The 23815-nt window shown below is 46.4% G+C and overlaps 1 protein-coding gene across 1 annotated transcript in view; it reads right to left on the bottom strand.

The window, feature by feature from the left end:
* Positions 1–23815, bottom strand: part of LOC122368776 (protein bicaudal C homolog 1-like) — a 47890-nt gene that overhangs the window by 2900 nt on the left and 21175 nt on the right. Inside the window, exons 3-19 of the mRNA XM_043343017.1 lie at positions 19523–19557; positions 18119–18176; positions 17465–17544; positions 16944–17046; positions 15684–15796; positions 15004–15144; positions 14042–14122; positions 13257–13398; positions 11325–11440; positions 9087–9261; positions 8497–8636; positions 7166–7398; positions 6313–6458; positions 2235–2432; positions 1716–1816; positions 1132–1263; positions 298–502 (exon numbers count right to left, since the gene is read on the bottom strand). Coding sequence (XP_043198952.1) covers positions 298–502; positions 1132–1263; positions 1716–1816; positions 2235–2432; positions 6313–6458; positions 7166–7398; positions 8497–8636; positions 9087–9261; positions 11325–11440; positions 13257–13398; positions 14042–14122; positions 15004–15144; positions 15684–15796; positions 16944–17046; positions 17465–17544; positions 18119–18176; positions 19523–19557 — 2199 coding nt within the window. The remainder of the gene's footprint in view (positions 1–297; positions 503–1131; positions 1264–1715; positions 1817–2234; positions 2433–6312; positions 6459–7165; positions 7399–8496; positions 8637–9086; positions 9262–11324; positions 11441–13256; positions 13399–14041; positions 14123–15003; positions 15145–15683; positions 15797–16943; positions 17047–17464; positions 17545–18118; positions 18177–19522; positions 19558–23815) is intronic.

Below are 23815 nucleotides of genomic sequence, written 5' to 3'. Positions count from 1 at the left end.
CGCTAAAAACGTTACTAGAACAAGCTAAACACTTTTTAGAGAACTGGCGAAGACCTTTCGGGCTGCTGTGCACAACCTACTTAAGAAAGCTAATATGATGCTGATATTTACCAGAGCAATGACGAACGTTTTAAAGGAGTGTACAAATAGTTACAAAAAAAGACGGACTATCGGATATATCTGACCAGCATTTGGCAAGCTATAAACTAAGTACCTATAACACGAACAAGCAGCAGATACTTGTCTGTTTATTGGAGCTGTAGGGATTCAGGCTTCAGCAGACTACTAATCACTCACCAGAGTACTGTCGCAGTCCGTCGATCCCCTCGAGCAGTTCGGCCAGATCTCGCACGGGATTGGCCGGTTTGGAGAGCGCGCCGCAGTCGAAGACGTTTGATTGGCTGAGGTAGCCGCCCAGTCGGCTGCCGACCGCGCTGCCATTGGTCGACGGCCAGGCCGACGGGGCGGTCGTCGTCACCGGATTGGTCGGCACGGTGATGTTCTGTGACGTCAGAGGGCGGGGTCAAAGGCGAGTGGCCAATGATAGGTAAGTATAATACAACGTTTGTCACCAATAACACGGATAGCATACAACTCTCCATAACCATTCCATAAATCAGTTACCTACTCTGAGGGGTGTTCACGGGCACCGCACACTGCTGCGTGCGGTGTGTGCGGTACGTCCAGCAGGCGTGGGGGTAGGGGATGGGTAGGCGGCTCTGACGTCACGGCTGCGTGCGGTGGACGGTCCGCTGTGGCCAGTCCCGACCGGCCACAGCGGTCGCTGTGTGCGGTGACGCAAGGCTGACGTAGGGACGCAGTGGGCGGAGCTTGGAGGCTGTGTGCGGTCCGACCGCACACAGGGTCCGTGAACAGCCCTCTGGTCTCCATTAGCTCTGTCCCATAATATCACTGCTCTACACTATACCATTGTTTCGTTTCCTAAATTCGCTCGTTCCACCAAATAGGTCCCCAAACCCGCTCATTACACAAAATCAGTCCCTAAATTCGCTCCCCCTTCAGCGTCGGTCCCCAAAGCCAGCAGCTCTACAGCGTCGGTCCCCAAATCCGGCAGCTCTGCAGCGTCGGTCCCCAAATCCGACGGCTCTCCGGCCGGCCGCGCGCGCTGACCTGTCCAGAGGTCGCCGTCGGCTCTGGCTTCAGGACGGCGCTCATCTCTTCCTTGAGCAGCCAATGCGGCGAGGAGCGACTGAAGCCGTAGCCGCTCCAGACGTCCGTCGGAGTGCGTGGTTTGGGCACCACCTGTGAGAAGAGTCTCGGTATGAGGAAATATCCGCAATCAACGACGACCATACTTTGTCGAACGACTGATTACGGTAAACTTAATCGGCATTGAGTTGTAATGTGACAATCATTCCATAAAATATGCAAGATATTACAATAAGCCGACGTTTCGTTTATTGTAACCTTTTCAAGGGTAATGAAATTTACCCATATTTTATTTAATCGGCATTATATCACGGGTACAGTTACGGTATGGGTAATGATTATAGCGAACAAGTGTGAATTCAAAGTTGCAATCGCCAATCACATCTGTTAAATCAAAACATTGAAATTTGAATCATTCAAAGCATTGAATCAATCAAAACATTATCATTTTTACACGAATGACCTCACAGGTTCAGTCACATCGCGTATGGTCATAAAACAAAGATATCTTATGAATAAACTCGATCAATAAAGATTTTTCTTACCGGTGCCCGACGCATCTTAGCGGCCAGAGCCCTCTTCTCCTCATAGTCGACTAGAGTAGAGAGAAGCTTCTTTTCGTAGCCCGGGGCGCGGCGGTCCATCCCTGACAGCAAGAACGGAGTGCATGAGAGGAGCCCTGTCGCTCAACACTTCTTCTCGACTATGGGTATGTGATAGAAGAGGACTAAAGATCAAGATAAAGTACATAGGTTTGACATTTGCAATATAAAATAAGGCACATACTTATCCTATGATGTAAGAAAGAAGCGCCACCAAGGTTTCGGGTGCCTTGAATTTATTTCATGAACAGACCTTGACCAGAATCGACTCGTAGGTACGGGTTTCCTAATCAGTAGTTTATCACAAATATGTTTTTCATTATCTATTCGGCTTTCCGGGACCGGTAATGGTTATTTGAACCGGGAAAACTATATTTCGATAACTTCACTCTTCAGCAAAAATTATCCATTTCTAAGTTTTATTCTCCCCTCATCTATCCCCCTCCTCCCTCTCTCTCTCACCCTCGTCACTGGGCGGTGTGTTACTCCGTGTGGCGCTCCTGCTGCTGCTCTGGGAACTGTTGAAGCCCTGCGAGCCCCCGGAACTGTTCAGCGGGTCGCCGATAGATGTCACTGTCGTCGCCGAGGTGGTGGCGGAGGTCGGGTGCAGACCCAGACCGCCCAACGGGTCGTAACTGGGAGCAGTGGAGTCCTGGCCCACTGTGGAACGAATCAATTTGTGTCATGACGGCGCCATTGTTATGCTATTACAGTAAGATTTAACCATACAATCATTATAGTTAATTCTGGTGATGGTAGCTAGACGAAAGAGGCCCAAAACAATCAATTGTGTTAGCGCCGTACGCATGGATGTAGTTTCTGGACAGCCATGGTATGGGTCGCGTGTTATAGGCACACAGCGTGTATTCGGCATCCGGATAATCTGGGATAATTTTCCGGGATTATCGGGATCATTCGCTGTTTTAACCCTCGCCCGCACATGGGGGGGGGGGGTTGCCACCCCCCCAGGTAGTTTTTCTTCTCTGCACTCAACATTTTTAAAGCTAGAAGCCTGATCTTTCGTATAGCTGCTCCACTATCCTTTCTCGATGTCCACTGAAAATGTCAAGTTTCTGTGTTTTTTGGTTTCGGAGATATGACCTTGTTTTTCAGGTCATGTCAGGACCCAAATGACCAATTCTCAACATCTTGCGTTGGCCATGGGCCTTGTGAGCTTTTGACACCTTGATTTCGGCCTTTTTCGCCAATCTTACCTCCAACCTATCATGGAACATGTTGTTCGACGATGTACAGATGTCAAGGTCAGGGTCAAGGTCATCCTAGGTCATCTACAATAATTGCGTTTTAGGCAAGCTAAATTTACTTTTCGTGAAGTTTTTAGACTGCATTTTTGGTAAGAGGTTCTCAGATCATGATTTCATGTAATATGGACACATAAACAATCGGTGCAGACATCAGTATACACACAGACACACACAGACATACAAACACATATTATTGACCTTGACCTAACTTGACCTGAAATGACCTCAGCAGCAAAAATCTGGTCGGGTAGTGTGACAAAGAGGTTCTAGCTGGCTTGGCACCAGAAAACGGCATCGTCATCGGTATATGATAAGCAGCGCACTTGATATCCAACGGTGACCCAAAACAGCAACATTTTTTAGTTTGACCTGACCTGGAAGGTCAATGACTGACCTGAGACGGTAAAACTTGGTATCGTTGGATTTGTCTCTTCCCAAAGAATCTTTTTGGTCTTACTGCGAAGCTCTAACTCCAACAGGAACGAAATGGCGCGGGGGGTGGCAACCACCCCCCCCCCCATGTGCGTTCTAGGATGGGAAAATGGCATGTGCGGGCGAGGGTTAACCCGGCAGTTGCTGGGGTATTTCGCCACCCACCGTTTGCTGGGGGGGGGGGGGCGTTAAACGCCCACAGCTGATAACTCGAGAACCAATAGGCGCAGCGAAACGTACGAGGCGGCAAACGAAAGAACGCGACGAGACGCTTCAGATGAGTACTTTAAAGTTGAATTTTGAGGTCACAGGTCGGGTCAAGGTCAGGTCAAACACCTGAAATCGGGCTTTCAGTAGCATGGACTTCAGGACTTCGCAATGGGCGCCTCTCGTCATAAACTCTAGTCAAAACGGTGCACAATCCATCATATAAGCGATAGGCATTACCACAAGTGTATTCGCGGCCATTGGGGCGACGTAAGAAAAGAAGAAAACAACTGGCCCCAAGAACTTTAAATTTATCAAATAGCATGCACCTTTTCCTTGATATGTAGAGAATTTACCATTAATTGTTAGAGAAAATTGCATTTAAAATCTTCCATTTATGCGTTTTTCATCATTTGCACAGTATGTTCTTTTACTAAGCTAGAAACACTAATTAGAAATAGTTCCCGCATCATCAAGAACAATAGGGATGGCTTGAAGTGAATACAATAATCTAAACGGTTTTGTAATCCATGTGAAGACACTTCTAAAATTGCCTGTAGAAATATTAAAGGCAAAAGTTAAAAGTTCAACTTTTTCACAAGACGGATGGCTATTGGCTATAAACCTATTCAACGTGTGACAACTCAGCCGGTATATCGTCGCCTACAGCCAAGCTTTCCCTAGTGACCGATAGAGGCGCTGCTATCGATGTCCGCCCGTGCCGCCTAACGGGCCTTCAAGAGTGTCAGCTCCATGTAGGGGCCAGTCAAGCATAGGTCAGGGTCAAGGTCAGGTCAACCGGGCAGGCACATATCCCCGAAAATCAAAACTGATATTCGCAGCCTGTGACACATGTGTTATGGGTAATTTGGGGCGTAGAACACGATGGTGGCATTCATTTTATCATATGTGTACGTGTTTGGCTAAAAAAGTTCAATTAAAGAGTTGCATGTATCATGGTCGTGAAGTAGTCACGAGAAATTGCCAAGATTCAGTTCAAGATTTTGGAAAATGCGGAACGATAATCAATAATCGAAGATAGCCATTTGCTTGTTAACCCGCGCCCGGCTGGGGGTCCTGGATTTCCACGCCCTGCTGGGGGGGGGGGGTGTTTGAACACCCCCCCTTGTAACTCGGCTCCTGGGCCACGTAGCGATACGCGGAAGGCGGCGTTCGAAAGAGCGTCAAAAATAATGACGAAATCACTTCGGTCAATTTTTTGGTCAGGTCAAAGGTCAGGTCACCAGAGGTCATTGAAGGCAAAATTTCGCCGATTTCCAGGTCGAATGTCGAAAATTTCCAAGAAGCCAATGCATAACTCGAGAACCAATAGAGTTACAGCGCCGCGGAAAAGAGCATTCGATAGCCCTATTAAAGCCCTTTCTGAGTAATTCTCTCAGATTTGACCTAACGTCAACGGTTTTGCCTGCAGGGGGCAAAAATTGCAAAAATAGCCGATTTTTTCGGAAACAGTTTTCTGCAATAACTTTTGACTCAAGCCTTGTACGAGCTTACTTTTACCGGCATTGTGTTCCTCTCGTCAAGACGCATCGAATGAACTATAAGTTGACCTTAAAAGGTCAACTTGAAAATTTGACCTCAGGTCAAGGTCATGACCTGACCGGAAAGGGTCATGCTGCATATCAGTCGATCCGTATCGTCAAGCTGAACACATCTAAGGCGTTTTCATCGCTCTAGCATGCCTCTATCAAAAGTTATTCGCCAAAAACTGTTAGATACCATTCGTGACCTAAGATGACCTCAGGGCATAAACAAGGGTCACTGACACCATTTTCATGTTCAGTGTGTCTGAACCACTTGTAATTCGGTGTTTGGGAGTGTTTATAATGTCTTTTGTCCAAAAGAGGCGCATTTCAATTTTCTCCCATTGACTTATAATGGGGAGGTCGCAAAATTGACCTGACCTTAGGTCATCGATATCAAAATTCTGAGATATACAATTTGTACATGCTATTGCTCTTAGCAATCGCTGAAAGTTTCAAAGCGATCGGTCACTCGGTGTAGCTATGACAGACATTGAAACTTTTTATGAGGTGAGGTCACTTCAAGTGACCTGGTGACCTGACCTTGAATGACCTTGGTCTGAAATTTTCACAACATGTGTAGAATTGATGTACGATAAGGTGTACCAAAAACGGCGGCGCTCCGCGCCGCCGTTTTTGAGATATTCGCGAAAAACCACAAGGGGGGGTGTTCAAACACCCCCCCCCCCAGCAGGGCGCGGGTTAATGGTATTGGCAGTCTAATGGCGTTTACGGCATGTCTGTATGTCTATTCTGTGATTTTATATGATTTTTTTTTGAACATATGCCGTTTTTGGTCGAAAACTCAGAAATCATGACGTCACTAAAACCTCGATATCTCAAAAAATTTCCAACAGATTTTTTGAAACTTTGTCGCAATAAACTTCAATCAATTTTCTACAGGTGCCCAAAATTTGGCGCGGCCGTGAACAACGGGACAACGAGTAAAAGAACCATGAGTGATGCAAAACCCATCTAAAATGTGACTTGGTGACTGCATCGATGGTCCCTGCAATACCAAATTTTTACCGGTGGTCCCGGATAATTATCCCTCATTTTCCGGATGCCGAACGCACGCACAGTCTCTCTCACCGTTCTGTTGCATGGTGGCGTTCTGGATGAACTGGCTGAGAGCGCTGCTCACACCGACCGGCTGGCTGTAGGTGGCAGCACTGTCTCTGTCACCACCGGTCCAGGTGGCGCCCCATGTCCCTCCGGTGCTGAACTCGGGAGCGAAGCTGTCAGGGCATCGGGGATCGCGAGCTTAGTTGCACTTTGCAGGTCATGCTCATGAAGTCATGATGGATGTCATCGTCAGCTTGCTGGCATTGAACGCTAATGAATTGACCTCAACAATCCTCTATATTAATCCAGCTTGAAATTCATTGCCATTATAGTAACCCATGATCAGGTAGGTACGCACGCATAATAGAATGGTCGAGCAAGACAAAAATCGGACCTATATAACAAAAGAAAGAAAGATAACAGTCATTCACGACAGACAATCCAGTAAATATGAGAAAACACTACAAAAAGTGAAGCAATGGGCCAGCCAGGACCTATAGGACAAGGTCACACAAGACGATACCAGGGGCGCGGGAACTACTTTCAGACTGTGGGGGCACACCATGATAGAGATCAACCTAGGGTACCCCAAAATTTTGTTTTCTCGCCGGTTTTAGGCCACTTATTTTCATCCCTTGGCTTTTTTCAACAAAAAAGGAAAACATTTGCAAAAAAGTGCGGTATTCCGTCTCAAATTTGTGGGGGCACTGCCCCCACGGCCATAGAGTTGGGGGGCAAGCTCCCCCCACTGCCCCCCCCCCCCCCGGTTCCCGCGCCCATGGACGATACTGAGCATTACAAACTCATCAGCAGTCGACACTACCCGAAAACAGCTCATACGGTGACACATAGGAGAGCCCTGCGTTTTTCCCATCCTTACCTTCCGAGCAGCCCCGGTGTTGGCGTCAGCAGTCCATTCGCATTGACGTCCCCCAGAGCCGACCCCAGCTCCCCTAGCGTCTGCAGGCCGTAACTACTGCTTCCGAACGCCGCCGCCAGAGGGGAGGAGGCGCCGAGCGCGGCCGCCAGCGGAGACCAGGCGGGCCCGTGCTGGGACGGGGGAGGGGGCGGGGGCGGCCACACCGGGGAAAAGGGAGGCAGAGTGCGGCGCACCTGGAGAGAGAGGGAGAGAGAGAGAGAGAGAGAGAGAGAGGGGGAGCGGGGGATTAGCTCCGGAGATGACGTAAGTTTATTGTCAGGTGGTGTCATGAGTCAGGTAACGAGGTGGTGTCATTTTACGTGCTGTCAGGTGGTGTCATGAGTCATGTGTCAGTCATGTGTCAGGTAAGGTTATGTGACTTGCACTCATGACATTGACCAGGGAGCACCATTGCCATCCGACGCGAGTACCTGCCACATTTCGACCACCTGACATGACACACACACACACGTTTAACTCATTGTGCATGTGATATTTCTCTTCAAACCTCACGCCCAATATGTCAACTTAGGCGAAAAGCTCCGGTCTCCCGCACCTAATGACGCAACCATATCCCCTAAACAAGCCAGTGGCGGATCCAGGGGGGGGGGGGCTGCGGGGGCTGGCAGCCCCCACCCAAGGAAAACTGGCGCCACTGCGCCGAAGGCGCAGTGGCGCCAATTTTCAATTCGCAACTCATCGGAGTGCCGCATACTAGGACTAGGATGCAAAAATCAGTCGATTAACGTCGTTTCAGTACGCTCCGCACCGATATTTCCAATCGTGTGGTGTCACTGTACATACTGATCCTGGGCGCCTCTTGTCAGGGCCACTGGGCGCCAATATTTCAGCGCCAATACGATGCGACTATGGCGCCCATCCGGGGCGTGGCGCCCAATTATGACCTGCAGCCCCTCCCCAGTGAAAATCCTGGATCCGCCACTGAAACAAGCGATATTGTCTCGCCCTCCTGTCCCCCCTCTCTCTCTCTCTCTCCCTCTCCCCTCTCTCCCTCCCTCTCTCCTCTCCCTCCCTCCCTCCCTCCCTCCCTCCCTCCCTTCCTCCCTCCCTCCCTCCCTCTTAATCTCCCTCTTTTCCTCCTTCCTCCCTCTCTCCCTCCCTCTCTCTCTCTCTCTCTCTCTCTCTCTCTCTCTCTCTCTCTCTCTCTCTCTCTCTCTCTCTCTCTCCCTCCCTCTCTCTCATTCTCTCTCTCTCCCCCATCTCTCTCCCTCTCTCTCCCTCCCCCCCCTCTCTCTCTCTCTCTCCCTCTCCCCTCCCCTCCCCTCTCTCACCTGATGTGAGATCATGGTGAGCAGACCATGCGGCCCCTGCAGCCGCGGCGCCCCGTCAAACCGGTAGCAGGCGGGTACACCGGGCACTACAGTGGGGCCGGACAGGCCCAGAAGGTCTCGGCGGGCCGCGTACACCCCGCCTGGGGGTATAAGAGTAACACTCAGTGAAGGGGTACGATTACACAGACCGGTTAGGTTATACGCTTATATGATGCTTATATGAGCGTATATGATAAGAATCGCGTATTTAAAGGGTGTTTCTTTTCATGACAATAAGGATGGCCACAAACTATTTCAACCAAATGTAACCAAATTCTGTGTTTTGTGACCCATCACGCCATACTATAAAAATACGCCCCATGCTGACTTATTCCTCTCAATGGCAATCCTACGATTCACGGTGGCCACTGACCCGAACGACACGATCACCGTTCCTTGTAACACAACACTATGTATGGGTGTATAACTAGTAACTACACCCTATGGAACTCACGTTTCTTTCCATAGCCATGACGGTCACCAGGACAGCGTTATCCCTGTTCTGTGTACCATAACACCCTAAAAGGAGTATTACTACACCCCAAACTCACCTATGTTCCTTTCCATGGCCATGACGGTCACCAGCACGGCGTTGTCCCTGTTCTTCTGCGGCACAGATATGCTGACGTCATGTTCTATCTCCATTTGTCGCAGTGTTTCCTGGTCCGGCCACCAGGTGTCAGGCTTAGGCTGCATCTCGAAAGTCATCTTGATCGGCAGAGAGCCCTGGAAATGGGAGAGAGGAGAGGGGTGAATGAGATTAGATATAAGATAGTGATAGTTTGATGGTATAGATGTTCATATTGGACTGTTCCATTGATGAGAGTTACTGAAGGCGAATGAGACCGCATGATTACCGCTGTTTCAAGCACAGCTAACTTAACCCGCGCGGGGCTGGGGTCTCCAGCCGAACGCGCGGGGCTGGGGGGCGGTAAATTTTACCCCCCCCCCTGTTATCTCCCGAACTAATGGTCCGATTTGGAAAATTCAAACGCCAATCGAAAGCTCTCATCACGAACTACTAAAAACATGTACTTAATTTAAAGTTTGAGGTCAAGGTCAAGGTCAGGTCAAGGGTACAAATTGCAAGTTTCTACAGTATCGGCCTTGCACCGTAGTTGCCGAAGAATGGAGTCATGGACTGAGACTGATCGCCCAAAACGTGTTCTTAGGCTACCAAGACAATATTAGTTGCATACAATATTATTCAGAGGTCAAGGTCAAGGTCAGGTCAGGTCAGGTCAGGTCAGGTCAGGTCACCAAAAAACAAAATATAGAAAAGGGCATGTGCGACACATGTTTTATGGGTCATTTTACTCATAGAATTCAATAGGCACACTCAATAAGTGGTATGGACCACCTCTGGATGAATTTCAGGTCGAGGTCAGGTCAAGGTCAGGTCAAGTGAGGTCAAATTTTGAAGTTGGTTGTTAAGGCCTAAAAAGGTGTCTATCTGATGCAGTTTTTCACGGCGAATCGAATGGTGCTATTTTTGTTTCCGTACGAGGTCTAGAACTTCCAAAAAAGTCATTTTTCAAAAATTTTGTGTGTCGTGACGTCATAAAATTTTGAATAACTCCCACATTTTTGAACCGATTCTTCTAAAATTTGGTATGTAGGTGCACATAGACCACTTCTGTGACATATATTCCGTTTTTTTTTCGATAGACTCAAAATTTTGGATTTTATAATGATTTTCCCAAAAAAATCAGTTTTTTGAAAAAATTTAGTCCAAAATCCAAAATTTTCAAAAAACCGAGATAGCCATTTGATAGACAAAGTAAAATTACGTATAACCTTTTTTGTTACGTCTTGATTCCTTTAAAAATGAAGATGTTAGCGGCGTTTGAACTTTTGCCGTTTTTGAGGCGAAAATGGCGAACATGACGTCACTAAAACGTCAATTTCTCAAAAATTTTCCGACGGATTTCGCTCAAATTTTCAGGGAAGGTGTCAAATTGATGTAAGAAAAGGTACTGAAAGTTTGGCGGCGCTGCGCGCCGTCGTTTTTGAGATATCGCAAAAATTCGCGAGGGGGGGGTAAAATTTACCCCCCCAGCCCCGCGCGGGTTAAAAGCACATTTGGCTTTTCAATTGAAGCAAAAATTAGTCCACTCGTGAGAAATACGAAAACCGCAAGAGGAATCGCAAGAAGATGACACTAACAATCGGCATGTAAAATGTTATACACGCATACGACCATCATTAAGCTGTAGGCGTCACGGGGGACCAGAAGTACAACCGAGAGGATAGTAGAAGAACAGGGTCACGGCCAGCATTTGTTTGCTTAAAAAGAACGGAGTTACTCACGATCAACATCTGCCCGGTAGAAGTCGGTAGATGACTACCTAGTACTCACAATCAGCATCTGCCGGGCGCGGTAGAAGTCGGAAGAGGCTTGTCAGTTGTCTAGTTCTTACGAGCATCATCTATGTATAGACGGTGGTATAAGACTGTCTAGTAGGACTCACGATCAGCACCTGCCGTGCGCGGTAGAAATCGGTAGAGGACTGCCTAGTACTCACAATCAGCATCCGCCGTGCGCGGTAGAAGGCGGTAGAGGACTGTCTAATACAATCAGCATCTGCCGGGCGCGGTAGAAGTCGGTGGAGGACTACCTAGTACTTACGATCAGCATCTGCCGGGCGCGGTAGAAGTCGGTAGAGGACTGTCTAGTACTCACAATCAGCATCTGCCGAGCGGTAGAAGTCGGTAGAGGACTACCTAGTACTTACGATCAGCATCTGCCGGGCCCGGTAGAAGTCGGTGGAGGACTACCTAGTACTCACAATCAGCATCTGCCGGGCGCGGTAGACGGCACGGACGGTGCCGCAGATGACTACACTGCTCTTCTTCTGCTGTGGGATGTTGCGATCCTCAGCGTCAGGAAACAGGATCACAGCGCCTGCGGAGGAGAGCAACATATTATAGAGACTTTATAGAGAAAAATTATTATATTATTTTTATTATATAGAAAAAAGCTTCCTGGGGTCACGGGGAAGATAATCAAAACGCCTGTAGAAGAGAGAAAAAGATCGCACCACATAGAAGAAGATCGTCACAGCGGGTGATCACAGATCGAGACTGAGAAAATAATAGCTCATCTGGACCGTAAGAAACAGAATCACGGTACTTGCAGATGGAACTAGATCACTATTTTTCACAGCGAGTAACGCCAAGAACTTGGTAACAGGAGGCGCCCATATGCACACAGCCATAGACCACTATATATCCAGATATATAGTGGTCCATGACACAGCACATTGTAGCCCGTAGCGGTTTATATGGTGGGTGCTTACTGGTCAGTGGTTTGTGATTCATGAACGACCGGTAGATTCTAATTCAGTCATTGATTCAATGTCATTGGTTCAGGCGATTTAGAGCCATTTGATTTAGTCAGTCATTCATTCATAGTTTTCACTCATTCATTTAATTTTCATTCATACTCAAATTCATTCAGTCAAACTTATTCATATTCAGTTATTCCATATTCATTCATTTGTATTTATTCGCATTCATTCATTCATCCATGCTTTGATTCATTCATTCATTCATTCATTCATTCATTCATTCATTCATTCATTCATTCATTCATTCATTCATTAACCCGCGAGTTGCTGGGGGGGGGGCGTTAAACGCCCCCACTTTTTTCGCTGGGCCATAGCATAAAAACGGCGCGCCGCAGGCGCGCCAAATTTTGGGTACCTGTAGGGAATTGATTCAAGTTTATTGTGACAAAGTTTCAAAAAAATCGGTCGGAAAATTTGTGAGATATCGAGGTTTTCGTGACGTCATGATTTCTGAGTTTTCGACCAAAAACGGCATATGTTCAAAAAAATCATATAAAATCACAGAATAGACATACAGACATGCCGTAAACGCCATTAGACTGCCAATACCATGATCAATCAAATGGCTATCTTCGATTATTGATTATCGTTCCGCATTTTCCAAAATCTGGAACTGAATCTTGGCAATTTTTCGTGACTACCTCACGACCATGATACATGAATTTCTTAAATTGAACTTTTTGAGTCAAACACGTACACATATGATAAAATGAATGTCACCATCGTGTTCTACGCCCCAAATTACCTATAATACCTGTGTCACAGGCTGCGAATATCAGTTTTGATTTTCGGGCATATGTGCCTACCCGGTTGACCTGACCTTGACCCTGACCTATGCTTGACTGACCCTTATATGGAGCTGACACTCTTGTAGGCCTTATAAGATGGATTGTGCACCGTTTTGACAGAGTTTATGGCGAGAGGCGCCCATTGTGAAGTCCTGAAGTCCATGCTACTGAAAGCCCGATTTCAGGTGTTTGACCTGACCTTGACCCGACCTATGACCTCAAAATTCAACTTTAAAGTACTCATCTGAAGCGTCTCGTCGCGCTCTTTCGTTTGCCGCCTCGTGCGTTTCGCTGCGCCTTTTGGTTCTCGAGTTATCGGCTGGGGGCGTTTAACGCCCCCCCCCCAGCAAACGGTGGGTGGCGAAATACCCCAGCAACTGCCGGGTTAATTCATTCATTCATTCATTCATTATCTCTTTGATTCATTCATTTCTAGCAATTTGCGCCATCCCTAGATATTCATAGTCATTATCAATCTACTGCGACTGCTACCAATCAAATAGACATGATGCATCCCACCATTTTCCTTCTCAAATACCCTCCCCCACCTTTCCCCACCTTCCCTCACCTTTCCCCCACTTACCCGTTCTCTGCATCACCAGTTTGACGTTGCCCTGGACGATCTTGTGATGGTGTATGGATATCTCCATCGAGTTGGTAACATGACCCGGCTCGTGGGGGTAGTACCGGTGTACAAGCTCGTTGATGATCATCTCAGTTGCCGCCTGGGTGTCGGGGGGGGGGGGTAGATAAAGGTCAGGGAAGGGAAGGTCGGGCTAAGAGGAGCCAAGAGACGTCCGTTTTCGACGTTTCTAAGAGACGAAGAGACGACGTTTCCAGAGACGTCATTCGTCAGATCCCACTTTTCAGAGAGGCTCCCAGGGCAAATACATGATAATTCAGGTGGGAAAAAGTCGGACATCAAGAGATCGGGTTTTGAGAAAATCAATCCACAAGTCAAATTCGAACGAAAAAAAAATCAAAGGAAAAACCTAAACGAATCGACACAACAAAGAATGAACGGAGAGGCAAACTGGGAAGCTTCGCCATATACCTACGGCGTCAGAGGCAACAAAAATGCACTAAGGAAATAGAACAGTGATGTTCCACACCAGTTCAATTTAGCTAGACGTATGTTGCGTTCAGGCAACATAAATGATCACACCGTAACATGACCCTGTAGCAGAGGCGGATCCAGCTCAGAGTTTGGGGGAAGGGGGGCACACCATAACAATTTATCGATTCTTTCCATGCCTCGTCCATAGGCGTAATGTTAAAATTATGCCGTTTGGGGGGGGGGGGGGCAAATACACATTTTGCCCCCCCCCCCTGGATCCGCCACTGCCCTGTAGTGGCCGGCCCACCCACCTGTATGTTCTCAGAGTTCTCCTCGGATCCCTTGATGAACAGGGCCGTGTATTGGTTCGATGATTTGGCCTTTGGGTTCACCTGCGGAGGGCAGACGGATTTTGTGATACATCACCACGGTTAGGAGTGCATTTTACTCCGGCAAGGCTTACTATACTGGTTTACGTATACTGGTATTTACAACGTAGCTTATATGTATTGTATTATATATACGATCGTGGGCGATTCACACATGGCGTGGCTGTGTAGGTACAGATAGTTACGAACACATTGAACATAGGTAATGCGTTAAGTATTCCGTCTTTCTTTATTACGTTAACGTTAGTCATTCAAACTACACTTCACCATTTATAACGTCAGCGTTAGTTTCACAGCACAATATACCAAGCAAAACGGTATCAAATCCTACTCATAACCATTATATATTATTAACCACATTTCAGCTTCATAGCCAGTATAACTTTTGTTACAACACTAAAGATCAGCCTTACATTGACCCCCAAAAGCTGTTAAACATAGAACCCGGGAGCCTGTCATCGATCCTGTGACATCACCGAACACCTTTACCCAGATCCACGGCATTGAGATGTTTCCACGGACCACGACCCTGACACAGTTTTACTGACCTCGCCCCAAATCCTACTGACTTCGCCCAAATCACTACTGACTTCGCCCAAATTTCTACTGATCTCGCCCCAGATTCTATCGACTTAGCCCCAGTGTCTACCGACTTAGTCCCAGTTTCTACAGTCTTAGCCCCAGTTTCTACCGTCTTAGCCCCAGTTTCTACCGTCTTAGCCCCAGTTTCTACCGTCTTAGCCCCAGTTTCTACCGTCTTAGCCCCAGTTTCTACCGTCTTAGCCCCAGTGTCTACCGACTTAGCCCCAGTTTCTACCGACTTAGCCCCAGTTTCTACCGTCTTAGCCCCAGTTTCTACCGACTTAGCCCCAGATTCTACCGACCTTGACGCCGAACCGATTCTCTGCCCACTCGATGTGCGTTTTCCACGGGTCCGGGATGTCCTTGGTTTCTCTCAGTGTTCCGTTCCGGTGCAGAGGGTGGGAGTGGGGCAGAGTGACGATAAACACCAGCGGCTGAAGAAGCTGTGGGCAGAGCAGCGGAGCCGTGAAACAGAGAATGGGAGTGAGGCAGAGTGACGATAAACACCAGAGGCTGGAGCAGCTGTGGGTAGAGCAGCGGAGCGGTTAGACAGAGGGTGGGAGTGAGGCAGAGTGACGATGAAGACCAGCGGCTGAAGAAGCTGTGGGGAGAGCAGCAGAGCGGTTAGACAGAGGGTGGGAGTGGGGTAACACGACTAGCATGCTAAATGCAGTGGAAGATAAGACATATTTTCCATCTGGCCACAATTTGTCTACAGTTTTCGGCCAGACTAAAAAAAAAAAAAACCTAACTCCACGCAACCCAATCTAGCATCTCTCAAGACACTGGCATTTAGCGCCGATAAAACATTTTAAAAAGGTAAGATGGATAAACCTGTCTCTGACAATCATTTTTTTTTCACGATGAAAATTTCCGCCGTTCTGCAGGGTGTAGGACGTAGGTTACGAATTAGTGGCTGGTTCCTGTCACCCCTTCTAGATGTATTTAGCTGCGCAATAAATTAGTGGCCGGTTCCACTCACCCGTACGCCGATGCGCGCGTACTCGATGTTGGGGATCTCCCCGGATAGAGACACGCAGTTGGATTTGTCGCAGTCAGCCTGCTTGTTGCAGTCAGGGAAATGGATATGACAGTCTGAAACACAAACAAACATATCATAACTTGGATATGGCAGTCTGAAACACAAACAGACGTAACTTGGATATGGCAGTCTGAAACACAAACAGACATAACTTGGATATGGCAGTCTGAAACACAAACAGACGTAACTTGGATATGGCAGTCTGAAACACAAACAGACTTAACTTGGATATGACAGTCTAAAACACAAACAGACAACTTGGATATGACAGTCTGAAACACAAACAACATAACTTAGATATGGCAGTCTGAAACATAAACAGACATAACTTGGGTATGACAGTCTGAAACACAAACAGACATAACTTGGATATGACAGTCTGAAATATAAACAGACAACTTGGATATGGCAGTCTGAAACATAAAAAACATAACTTTGATATGGCAGTCTATAACACAAAAAGACATAACTTGGATATGGCAGTCTGAAACACAAACATACATAACTTGGATAGAAACACAAACAGACGTAACTTGGATATGACAGTCTGAAACATAAACAGACAAACAAACATGGAAGTCTCAGTCTGAAACAGACAAACGTAAATATGGATATGACAGTCTGACACACAACCAAAGAAACATAACTCGATGTGTTGATTGCGATGATATTTTGAGGTAAGTGGTTAAGCGTTCTGAGGAATATCATCATGAGAAGTATGCGCATCTGGCTGACCTTATCCTCACTTCTGTATGGAAATATGAAATTGCCAAAATAAATTACTGTATTAAAAATCGAGATATTTCGAGCACAGCTCTTCGTCGGTTATTGACTTTTGATGCGAAAGCATAGCTAAACAAGCTATTGGAACACTAGAGTCTAGAGTTAGACCCATTATCTGAAATATAGGTGAAAATACGTAAATTAAATAGGAATGGTGCATATACAATATACATATTTGGAAATAGAAGTACCCTAGAATAGTTACAAAAACATCATCGACACTTGGGAAGTTGACACTGCTCAACACAACAGAAAACAGAAAAACCGTGGCAAATGACGTTGATGGATTGCCCGCAAACTTTAAAAAAAAAAATGCAACTTAAGCAGGGCCTTTCAATGGCTACAACAAAAAAATTGATCGATAGGTTTTATAGGGCATTTACGCTTTAGATAATTTCCATAATCAGAGTTACTGACTTGTCCGATTGGAGAGGTCCTTGCTGCATTTTCCGCCTACGCCGATCATGTGACTATGGTCGGTATAGCTGACGTCCACCTTTAGAGACGCTCGGTTCATGTTCTGGAACGAAAATATCGACCTTATTGACTGGTGTTGTAAAGGTCAAACTAACGAGGCATCTATCACTCAACAGCGCTGTCAAATATTTATGTGAATTATGTAATCTTGCAACACAAGTTTAGTTTATGTTTCATCGTAGCCACAGCAGCCATCACACACTTCTGTTAAAGATTATGGGAAAAAGTCATCGATAGGTACATATGCACAAGTATTCAACCGTAATAAAACTATAAGAAACCTTAGCTGACACCCGCTGATTATAGATGCAATTATTCAAGGCTCACTTTTTGCAATTACCGACAAGTTATAGCTACCAATCAGGCAAATCATTGAGTGCCATGCTTCTCATATAGGCATAGGAAAGACATGGCGACAGTGTCGTCCTTAAAATTACACCAGTGACTGACGTTGACCTCACCCTTATTCCGAGCTCGCGGTGGATGATGGACCGGGCCGCGTCCACGTCACTAGAGAGACCGATGACACGAACCTGGGGGTCTGACCGCCGGCCACGTCAGTGACGTCACGTACCACCATCAGTGACGTCACATAACACCATCAGTGACGTCACATAACACCATCAGTGACGTCACATAACATCATCAGTGACAGCGTATAATACATCAGTGACGACATATAATACACATTACACATATGACGTCAAATATCAGAACAGTGAGGTTACATGACTCATTGGTGACGTCATAAAATATGCCTGATGTCAAATAACAAATCAATGCAGTCATATGACACACCACTGACGTCATAAACTCATTAGGAACGTCAGACGATACATAAGTAACGTCATATTACATCAGTAACGTCATATTACATCAGTAACGTCATATTGCATCAGTAACGTCATACGTCACATACGTGACGTCATATGATACATCAGACGTTGTCATAACACACGAGTGAAGTCACTCGTGTGCTATGTAGGATACAGGCATCTCCGAATGAAGCACACCAGTGAGTTCATTTGACACATCAATGACGCCATATAACACGACACTACTCTCTTCAAACACTATCGTAGACATTCCGGTGTCGCCGTCCCCCCGCCTCTTACCTCGTTTTGAGGAGCAGTCTCTCGGCCACTGTATGCGAGTGTTGGTGTCGGATTCAATCTGTAATAAACCACAACAGGGGCGCTTGATGGACAGGAACAAGGCGATAAATACCAGGTGGCGTCATCTATTACATAGTTTCGAAATCTTTTCTTTTAAATAAACTTATCCTCAATGTGATAAAATATCCTAACACAATATAGTTACTATATTACAGACATTCTAAGAAAAAAGGGGCACCATTTACACGATTACATCACGAAAAACGTACACGTTACAGGTATGCTAGTGACTACGGCCTGGACAGGACCAAACACGTAGAGTCGCAGCGACACAGCAGCAGACCCGCAGTACAATACCCGTCCGTCATCAGAGCAGAGACGCATCTAACAACACAAATAAAAACCACACAAGGCATACAACGCAGGAATACAAAGACAAACAACACAAGCCATACAGCATAGCAATGCAACATACATACCTACTTACATAGAACACCATAGAATAGAGAGCACAAATTGAACGGGCTAGCCCGCCGAAACAGAATTATCACAGAAGAACAACTGTATAAAATGACAGAATAAGATGAAATGATAGGCTGCTAGGAAAGGATGATAGGATGAGAAAAAAATGATAGAATACAGTCCCATCAGGTTCAAAAGGACACACCTATCAAGTTTCTATCCTGAGCGCACCTCAAAAAACACACTGAACACAGAAAAGCGACAGAGCCATTTTTTATGAGCAGAGGTGCTTCCGGCTATTGCATTCACGAGACACTTGTGAGAATTTTCCAGCAACGGCCATATAGTGCGGCGGGGCGAATGCAAATTGTAAACGCAACAGTGTTTCTAAAAAGTAGTAAAGTGACCATTAAGATAGTAACAACTAAAATGCAGACCCGCAATATTTAAATCGTAGGATTTCGTTCAGCTTTTCATTAGAATGAAATAAGCCATCGTGTGGGCATATTTGAAAAATAGCCTAGATGAGCCTAAAATAGCCTTATTAGTAGCCTAAAATCATAGACGAGCCCGTGTGTCAACATCATTATCAAAGAGAAAAAGTCAATCGGTCGTCGCTGTCCCTCGACATTTAAAGCCACTGACGAGACTGATCAATTTGCCTTTAAATCATCAGAACAATTTTTCGGCAAGGCATCTTGAATTTTTAGTCTTTGCATTAGCCCTTTGACATGTACTGGGCAATTATGGTCGCATTGATTTAATAATGGTCATTTGTATCAGGCTCAAACGGAAATGCACACACATTAATTTGCCTGATAAAGGTCGTATAACCTAAGGTCATCTATCAAGGGGCCTAAACAGCGTTTCAGTAGGCAAGGGCAGGCAATCTTCAATGTGTCAACATTTATTAGAGTAACAGGTACCATCATTTCGCCTTACCTTCATAAAGAACTCCTCCACGGTAACGGGAGATCCTGCGAAACGGGAGACAGAGTGTCACAAAATAGGGATATAAAATCTCACTATGGGATATAAAATCTCACAAGGGATATAAAATCTCACGATCCGGGTGCTGTCGCCCCAAACTCACAGGCTAACACGCACAACAGTTTATCACAATGGGTTAACGCACACACGAGACAGTTGTCAAAAGAAAAGTGTTTATGAATGATAACTGAGCGACTGCATGAAGATATGCAGAAGCGTAATCCAAGGAAATTTGGAGAACGCATCGTTGTCGTTTTACGTAGGCCTGGTAGGTCCCAAAACCTACCAATAATAGCGATATTTTAACATTCGCCCTATTTATCACATTACGCAATAAAATGTTTCAATATCATCAAATTAGGATTGCAACAAGTATGAATGATAACCATATTGTGCTCATGTCTAAAAGATGGCCGAAAAATGAAATCCATGATGAGAGGCAGAGGAGCAAAATCTAAAATCTTCCATTGTGTGTCTGGATTTTATTTTTCGGACCTTTTTGACATGACCACGAGGTTATCGTTCATAGTTGCCGCAATCATCATCATAACAATGCTGAAAATAACGTTTCAAGCCATCAAAACTAATGAGAATTGCCATAAGAGCTCTACAGACTAATTTCGAACAGTGAACCCATAAAAATTATATTTAGAACCTTTTTGGAAAGCAAGTCTCCGCAGGGTTCAATACCACCTTTACTAATCCGCCATTTAGGGGGTTGGGGGGGAATGATGAGAATCCTAACATGCAGCTATGAGGACGTATGGTAGTGTTTTTCGGAATTTGTGAAAAGGGCCAAATGTTGACGAAACCCTCCCAAGGATTATATGACAGGAATAATGTCTCTTTTACAGACCGCTGAATATTGCATATTGCACATTGCAGATCTAATGTTAACAGTGGCGGATCCAGGGGAGGGCAAATGGGCATTTGCCCTCCCCAAAGCCAAATCGTGTGGGCAAGACTATCTTTTTGCCCCTCCCAAAGCATGTAGCGATGAGCAAATCTAATACGGCGTCGATGCCTATATGGACGAAAAGCAGGGCTTCTTTCCGTGACGGCCATTCCGAAGGAAGGAGCTGACCACTGGCTGCTGATATTTTGGGTCGATATGCTGATATTAGATTGAACCCCCTGAACTGAATGCATGCATAAGCATATGCAGTGTGGCCAATGGCCATGGTGTGGGGTAACACGGGGCAAGATGCCCAGTCGGGTAAGACGCCCACCGCCCTACCTAGGTACAGGGTGGGGCAGCATAATCGGGAATGCTTTTTGGGCTCTGGTCATGAGTAGGCATGGCATTATTTTGATAAATTATATCATGGCAATGAAACGCCCAAAAGTTGTGCATCATCTGACATGACTACATCCATGAGCATGCAACTTCCTGGAAAAGAGCAGCAAAATAGTTCGACGGTGCTCCAAGTGCTTTGCGCGCGCCCATAGACACTAATGTTAAACGAGTAAAACAAGAACATTTTGTTTAAAACAATGCCATTCCACGTAAAGGTTGCTGGACAGATCAACGTGTTATCACGGACGATAAGGATTGTGTGGGGATACTTAGGACAAAAAGTTAACGTAATCGTCGTAAAATAACTCTTAGCAGAGGACATACAAGATGACTCACTTGAATATAAGGAAGAAGCTCTTGAGCATATTAAAAAGAAACAATGTTCAAAACTTCAGCGACCAAAAATCTTATCACCGACTGGAATACGATAAAAAAGAATGGCATGCCATATAGGGGATTGTATCGAGAATATTGCAGCGGTCATGCAAAGTAAACATCCTGTTGAGGTGATGGACCTATGGGTGGTCTTCAAGGGAGGTGCACGTGGTGCACCCTACTTCATCGAGCCCGGATAAAACGAGCACCTCTGGTAAATACATCCACACTCTGGCAGACTCACGTGGAGTCGTCGGAAGAGAGGATCACTGACGGTCCAGATCACGTCTTACGAGGACTCTGTCCGTGCTGGTACTGCAGTGAGGACGACATGTTATTGTGTAGGGCACCTCCACCTGAGATGAACCAAAAACTTCTGGTCCTTCAACTCCGCCGATTTAAATCCGACCAAATTCTTTATATGGAGCGTTTTTTGGTAGAAGTTTAATGAACAACTTATCATCAGTAAAAACGGTCTTCAGTTCAGTTCAATGTATTTCGAATCATTCCATTGCATGGTTTAGTATTTGATTCGATCACACACACAAAAGACATGGTACACCTAGCCCGTCCCCCCCCCCACACACACACGTACACGCACACATGCACAAACACTGCCGCAGTGGACTGATGAGTGCAGAGCAGCCAGCGCGTCACAATTTTCACGGATATGACAGAAGGCAAAAGCGCTAGGCAGCAAGGTGGCGAAGAAACTCAGCGTGTGTTCCAGAGCTAGTGGTGGTGGGTGGGAGGTGGTTCCAGGAGGTTGCCGCTCGGTAGGAAAAAGCTCGTCTCGACATTGATAAGCGATAATTTGGTAACTCTAATGCACCCGACAGCGTGGAGCGTGTGGCGCGCGCAGACAGCCGCCCGTGTTGTGAACAAAGTGCGTAATGCCGCGGGAGCGAGCGGGTCCTTCAGCGCTCTGAAAACACGAATGTTGTCGCGATAGGTGACTAAATCCGTGATTTTGGGCCAGCCCAGTGCAGACAACACGGGGGAAATGTGATCACGGTGTTTCGCCCCAGATACGATTCTAGCTGCGAAATTAATGACTTTCTGCACCCGCTTGAGGTGACAACCTACAGCCCCGCCCCAGACTGAGAGGCAGTAAATGATGTGGGGGAAGACATGACATTGAATGAGAAGTTTCAAAACATCAGCTGAGAGGTGATGTCGAATTTTGTAGAGAGAAATAAGGACGGCATTGCATTTTTTGACGACACTTGAAATGTGCTTTTCCCAGGATAGGCTGGGATCAATGGTTACACCTAGCATCTTCACTTGAGAAGATGGCTTGAGTACATGTCCCGGTAGGTTTAAATGGAAAGCTGAGGCTTTCTTCAGGTTCTGGGGGGTGCTAGAAATGAGAAGGCTAGTCTTCGATGGGTTCATTTTCAAAGAGTTTGACGTGAAGTAGTTGAGAACAGCACTGAGGCTTTCCTCCTGTCTCGCTTTTAGGGTAGACAGAGATGCGGGGTCGGTGGAATCTAGTAACTGTGTGTCGTCGGCATAAGAAACCAAGCGTCCGTGGGGAACATATGCTGGAAGATCATTTGTGAAGATGCTGAAGAGGATGGGACCAACTAAGGAGCCCTGTGGAACACCGTGAGACAGAGGCAAAGATAGAGACCCGCCTCTCACTACCTGTTGCCGACCAGACAGGTAGCTTCGGAACCAATTCGGATCTATTCCATACCAGCAGAGTTTCGTAAGGAGGACGTCGTGATCAACGCTATCAAAAGCGCGGCTCAAGTCAATTGAAGTTACAGCTACGATGTCACCCTCGTCGATGCGCCGCGTCATCCACTCGACAGCATCGGTCAAAGCATCCTCCGTCGAGTGAGCAGCTCTATATGCATATTGCGAATTGACCAACAGGTGATTAGTAGCAAGAAAGGACGACAGCTGCATACAAACAACTTTTTCACATAACTTCGAGAGCACCGACAGGAGGGAGATGGGCCGGAAATTACTCGGGTTATCTATGTCGCCGGACTTATGAAGTGGTACGACGGTCGCGAGTTTCCATGATAATGGAAAATGACATGATATTAACGATGCATTCACGATATGCAGCAAGTGTGGACCAATCACAGGAAAACATGCTCTGATTGCGTGTAGTGGCACACCGTCATGCCCCACTGCTCTAGATGCAGACAACTTTCGCAACGCCAAAGACAGTTCTGATAGTGTAGCCGGCTTCAGGCGCAGACCCGCTGACGTCACACGCGGCGGCCTTGGCGGGAGCCGAGAGGGACCGCTGACGGCCAGCTCCGCAGCAATTTTCGATCCGACGGTGGCGAAATGACGATTGAACTCATCTGCCTGTTCTGTCGGCATCCCACATATGCCTTTTTTACCCCCACACGCAGGACGCACCGCAAATTCAGATATGTTGCGCCAAAAAGATCGTCGATCAGATAACAAGTGAGCTGACAAAAAGTCGCGTTTACTTTTTAATAGACGCCCTTTCACAAGGTTCCGCAATCTCCGGTACACATCTCTATCATCGACGGATCGAGAACGTTGCCATGTACGGAAAGCCGTATCTCTTTCACGCATGAGTTGTT

Source organism: Amphibalanus amphitrite, unplaced genomic scaffold (assembly GCF_019059575.1).
Source record: "Amphibalanus amphitrite isolate SeventyFive unplaced genomic scaffold, NRLGWU_Aamphi_draft 000974F_arrow, whole genome shotgun sequence".
Classification (NCBI taxonomy): domain Eukaryota; kingdom Metazoa; phylum Arthropoda; class Thecostraca; order Balanomorpha; family Balanidae; genus Amphibalanus; species Amphibalanus amphitrite.
Note: the sequence above shows the minus strand (reverse complement) of the source record. Positions and strands in the feature narration are given on the sequence as shown.